Raw genomic sequence first — 5,390 nt, 5'->3', positions numbered from 1 at the left:
AGCCTCCAATACAGAAATAAGAAGGCCAAAACTTACGTAGGAAATGAGGTTGAATCTCCTGACAACGACTCGTAAGTGTCATTAGAAGCCCATGCAACAATCTCCAGTGGACAAACCACTAACTAATATGTGATGATACAAGTAAGAACCAAACGTCAGAATGTTAAAAAAGAAAAAAAAGAAGTCGGAATAAACTGCCTTCCCAAGCAGAGAATCAGGACCATTCAAGCAGACATTTATGCAACAAAGCCCAACGACAGATCCCCACTATAAAACGTCATCAGGAAGAAACCAACAGAAATCGAAAAGATCAATCCCAACTTTAAAATCATCTTAAAGTTAAACAAACGAGGACACAGTACTCCAACCCAAGCCTCAAAACTCGAAGCAATACTTGGAAACAAAACTGACAAAGAACACATAGGAGAAATCCAACTCCAAGAAAAGAAAAGGACTTCAAAGAGCCAAATCATGAAAAAGGAGGCAAAATCGAATTTGCTCAGAAGTCCGAGTTGAACTAAAATTACGGAGAAGGGAGGACTAGTGTAAGCTCAAGAAGTCAGAAGGAGCCAAAATAAAAAATGAAGTAAAGCCGCAATAGAACTGGTCAAGGAAGTGCTGACAATTATTAACAACAGGAAGCCTCCCTCAGGAATCTAAGGATACAAGGAATCAAACAGGAAGACTACCAGTTAAATCGGGGATATAATAGCTGAAAGCTAAACAGAGCAGCAATTATCTAACGAGGCTGAAACGACAGATCTGAATAATCAGCCGGGCCTTTACCGTGACTATATGATGACGAATAGAAATCTAAACGGACAAGAACACCCATCAAGTACAACAGGTCAAGTCCTAATAGGCAGGAGGGATAGAGGACCAGTTGGAACCGTGAAGTGGAAGTCAATACCAAAAGAAAGGACTTCAATTAAGGAAAAGCAGAAGGAATCGAAGCCGTGTAGGGGTTCAGATAGGAAACACCAACCAGCAAGCCCACTTAAGGGGCCCAGACAGTACCCCACCGAAGTAAAAGCTAAAGAAGCGAACCCCCCAAGATTGAATCAATAAGATCAGCAGCAGTCAGCAGCTATCTAATCCAAGTCGAGTAATCTCAAAGGACAATCGTAACGAAAGAATTAGTCATTAGGTGAGAGATAAGATCCTAAAAACAACACTCAGAACTGACAAAATCACAAGAAGGAAGAAGTCAAAGTCACCAGGGAGGATACGGGTCAGGCTACATAACCCTTATCCCTCAAAGGGCCCTGAGGACCAAGTGACCAGTCTGTACAGACTTCACACAGCGTAAAAAAGGACATGACACCCTGCAAGGGGCGAATGAAAAATTTAACAAGGAGAGTCAACTCCCCAGGAGGATGGGGCAGGGAAGGCTCCCAGGCCAAAAGAGGCCAAAGTGGAAGATGTAGGGTTTATGTAACACGTCGAACGGGAAGATCACCCCACAGCCCCTTCCAGAGGATAAGATCTCTAATGGCGTTTAATTGTCAAATAAAATCAACAATAAACCGCCAGATTAGAACTTCCTCAGAAAGGAATAATAAGGAGAAACCTAGAAAATCAGCATAACTCACAGCACCGGATGAGGTCAAGGGACGTAAACTTCAAAAATAGAGAAGGATAAGGGGAATGTAGGCATCACAAAGTCTGAGAGCCGAACATTCCCAGAGATTAGGCAGGCTCCCTAAGGGAGCGGACAAACAGAAAAAGGAGGAGCTAGGAATAGATATCCGAGTTCTCAAGTCACAAGTTCAGAAACGACAGGGGGGGTTAGATTCGAACCAGGCGATCAAATCTGAAAGCACAAGTCTTCTTCCCAGAAGAAAAACAGGCTCCGAAACAGACAAAAGCCTCAATCCAGAGGTACACGTGAGAAAAACTAGCAGGGAGCCGGTAGGGTGGCTACAGTATCAGGAGAGGGGTTATGAGGAGTTAAGACAAATAAGAAGGGAAACTTATGGTATGCACGTCAAGGGTCTAGTAAAAAAGAGAGGCCTCAAGGAGAGGTAAACATTGAAAACGCGTCGTCATCCGAAGAAGGTGAACAGCCCCGGACCTAAGAACAGGATGACAAGTAAATGACAGACAAGATGAATGGAGGGCTCCCAGACGGCGCAGGAAGAACTCCCGAAGTGGAATCGATAGATAGAGTCAGAAGGACAGATTCCCCAAGGCCTCTCTGATTGTCTCAACGAAGCGGCAACGGAAGCTGCATATTAAACAACAGGCGACCCTCCTGCAGTCATCTCCTGTAAACGAGGGGAGCATAAGGAAAGTCTCTAACAAGAAAAAACGAATCAAGGCTCAAGAAACCACTCAAAAGAGGAACAGGAGGAACAGGCACGTCTAATGTATCAATCAATAAGGATAACCAAAGAAGGACAAGATAGAGGTGAAACGGGGACTAGGGACTAAATCGCCCAAGAAGAGACGCAGAATCCTCGTCAGGGACAGAGCCATTTAGAAAAGCAGCGAATTAAAAAAACAAGCCACGTCAGGGCCCAAGTCTTCAAGGAAGGAGAGGGGAGTTAAGGAGCGAGCGTATTCAGGATAAGCAGTTGCAGACACAGGACAGTAAGAGTAGTTATGAAAAGGGAACAACACTAAGGGACAGACGCCCCAAGTCAAAGGAATACCTCAGAAGGGAAGCCGGGGCAGTGAAGGGACCGTTCCCTAAAACAGCGGACTATCAGGCATGCTCTGAGGAGAATTCGTGATTAAATTCCCAAAAAAGAAGAAGGAGATAATCAGACCAGCCGTTGCAGAAATCCGGTAATGAGTAGGGGGGCACTAATAAACCGGAACGGGAGGAGGTCGCGACTGAAATTCGCAAGTCAGGACCTGACATCCCACAAAACAACAGCGAAAACCTCAAGACCCAGAATCAACTCAAAAGCCTCCCGAGTCAGACTCAGCAGAAAATTCCAATCCACCAAGGAGCCGGGTGGTTTAGAGGAGATAACAGACAACCGGACCGAGACGGAGGCAGGACCAGAAGGAAAGAAGGGAAGCGACTGGGTATCAAGAGGCCTCCGATGAACAGGTCTCTGAACATTGAGAGGCACAAAAGGCAACCTACCGAGTCAAGACTTGGGACCCAAGTCAGGACAGAAGGGAATCTGAGAATCAGGTAAGAAGTTGAGGAGTCCTTCGAAGTTTCAAAGCGGACAGGTCAAGGGCGGAGCAAATTGAGAAACCGGCTGCGGCTAAGGAAACATAAGAAGCGAGGGATTAACAAGGGAGAAACAGGACTAGAACGGAAGAGAGACGGTAACAAGCCAGGAGATAGCTCTAGCCACACGGAAGGTACCAGGAGGTACAGGTCAACCGGGGACACGCGCCCTATTGGACTCCGGGGAATTTCGAGGAGGGCCAGGGAGTCACTAGAAAGAGAAGTCTCAGATAGAGCTAGAGGTCTAGGTCAAAAAGATCGGAGAGCGGGATAGACGCCAAAGAAGGAACACGGAGCAGTGGTACGACCAATAAGACGTCATGAACAGGAGATTAGTCATCATCACCGTTAGTCGGAGGCAGGACCTGCACGGCCAGGCCAATAGAGAGAATTGCATTAGAAGAAGAGGAGAGTAGATGACAGAGGATAGAGTGGACAGCAACTGCAGGAGGAAGCGAAGATGTAGCGCTTGTCAGGAGAAAAGAGAGAAGGGGCATCTGAATAGAGAATTGCGAAGCAAAGGAGGGGGTGACAGGGAGTGTGAACTCAAAAGGGGCGGGGGATAAGGAAAAACGCCAGGAAGAACGACACAGTCCTAAGGGAAAGGGCACTGGTGCCCCACGAAATAACGAAATAAAGGGATAGGTGGGCCCCCAAGGCGACGGAAAAGGAGACGTAGGGGGAGGGAAATAAGAGAAGCGGAAAAGGAGAAGGGTGGACTCAGAAGGAACTGGGACGTGGGGGGGTACGTCAACTGAGAAGAGGAGGAAACCAAGCCGAATAAGTAGCCCTAGGGGGCAAGGGAGGGGGACGTTAAGACGTCTAGGGGGAGAAGAAGAAGGAAGTTCAAAGAACAAACGAAGCGGACTCAACGGAGGAGGTTAAGTCCGGGAACCGACACGGTTAACACGCCGGATGAGTAAGTGATCGTCGGCAAAGGTAAGGATCGGAAACTGCCAAACACCAGCACAATCGCTAAAATAGGGAGGTGGAGCCAGAGGAGTCATAAAAGAAGGGAGGCATTCAAACAGAATGGCATTAAGATTCAGCAGTTGGATAGAAAAGAGGCTGTGGGACAAGCGGGACCTCGGCACTGAGGCGAAGGAACCGACCGAAGGAATAAGGTTGAAGGAATTAGAACAGACGCCGAATACGACAGCAGAGCCAATCGACGAGAACAGATGGGAGCGGGCATTAGGAGATGGTTTCACAGGGTTACATGATCTCCAACTGAGGAGTATGTTGATGTGCCAAGCAGTAGAGTTGTGGATCAATAACTTAGAAGAGACAGCAGACGGCGTCTGGTCTCCCGAAGCTTCGGAGTGCAAAGTGGAGGAGGTGGGATTTTTATTTACTGGAATCCCTAGCGCAGCCTGTGAACCAAGGGAGAACAATAATGAATGGTCTGGATTAAGGCGTTCCTCAGGATTATGGAAGCAACAGAAACATCACAGGAACTTAGCGACGTGTATGGACCTATTGAGTATAATCTTGACATTGTATCAGAATATTTCTGCCAAGGAGGACGGTTGGAAAATAGGAGAAGAAGATGCATGTCAACAGATTTATGGAGCCCTGAACGACTGGGCGGGAGGAAAAGTAGCATCGGAAGTAATGAACGAGTGGTTTAATAATATGGAGGAAAAGGAGATAGGACGCGCGGGATTAAGAATATTTCAGGCAGGAAAAGCTAGAGGTAGTCACTGGCGCAGGTTTTTTGAGAAGGTAGGAAGTTATGTTACAGAACTTCAGTGTATGAAGAAACCCTCAGACGAGAAAGTTTGGGAAGTGAGCTGTTTAAGAACAGTCAATAACCAGGACTGCGAGGTTATTCACGAACAACAAGAGACGAAACTGGAACAAGGGGACATCACGAAGTTTGAGCAGGTAAGGGCACAAGTCCAGGAGAATAAGAAGGAGCGCATGAGAAGCGAAGGGTGAGAGGTTGAGGAGACAAGCATGAGGTTAGAGCCGAGGAGCCGAAAAATGACGACTCAGGAAGCTGGAAGGTCAGGTCAGAAATACCGGAGAAACGGGCGGAGAAACCTGAAGCCGGAGAGGCCACAAGGCATTCTCAGCGAGGGAGAGTTTGCTCTATTAATATTGAGATTGAGTCAGCTCTGAGATTGCGGAGGGCACGTCATCATCGGAGGAATCACCGTATTTTAAAAAATCAGGGCAAAGAACAGCATAGGAAGAA

At 47.1% G+C, this 5,390-nt stretch overlaps 4 protein-coding genes across 4 annotated transcripts; all 4 read left to right on the top strand.

Moving 5' to 3' along the window:
- Positions 1–284: 284 nt before the first annotated feature.
- C922_05820 (hypothetical protein) lies at positions 285–516 on the top strand (the record flags this gene model as incomplete). Its single annotated transcript, XM_008821391.1, has 1 exon — positions 285–516. A coding segment is annotated over one exon (232 nt), but the record flags the coding sequence as incomplete, so codon positions are not given.
- Positions 517–798: 282 nt separating this feature from the next.
- C922_05819 (hypothetical protein) lies at positions 799–1,068 on the top strand (the record flags this gene model as incomplete). Its single annotated transcript, XM_008821390.1, has 1 exon — positions 799–1,068. The coding sequence occupies one exon, from the start codon at positions 799–801 to the stop codon at positions 1,066–1,068; it is 270 nt and encodes an 89-aa protein (XP_008819612.1).
- A 1,725-nt stretch (positions 1,069–2,793) lies between these two features.
- Positions 2,794–3,057, top strand: C922_05818 (hypothetical protein; the record flags this gene model as incomplete). Its single annotated transcript, XM_008821389.1, has 1 exon — positions 2,794–3,057. One exon carries the CDS (start codon positions 2,794–2,796, stop codon positions 3,055–3,057), a length of 264 nt encoding a protein of 87 aa, XP_008819611.1.
- Positions 3,058–4,222: 1,165 nt separating this feature from the next.
- C922_05817 (hypothetical protein) lies at positions 4,223–5,131 on the top strand (the record flags this gene model as incomplete). The annotated part of the gene is made up of 1 exon (XM_008821388.1): positions 4,223–5,131. The coding sequence occupies one exon, from the start codon at positions 4,223–4,225 to the stop codon at positions 5,129–5,131; it is 909 nt and encodes a 302-aa protein (XP_008819610.1).
- Between the last annotated feature and the right edge of the window lie 259 nt (positions 5,132–5,390).

This window comes from Plasmodium inui (assembly GCF_000524495.1).
Source record: "Plasmodium inui San Antonio 1 unplaced genomic scaffold supercont1.203, whole genome shotgun sequence".
Classification (NCBI taxonomy): Eukaryota; Apicomplexa; class Aconoidasida; order Haemosporida; family Plasmodiidae; genus Plasmodium; species Plasmodium inui.
Note: the sequence above shows the minus strand (reverse complement) of the source record. Positions and strands in the feature narration are given on the sequence as shown.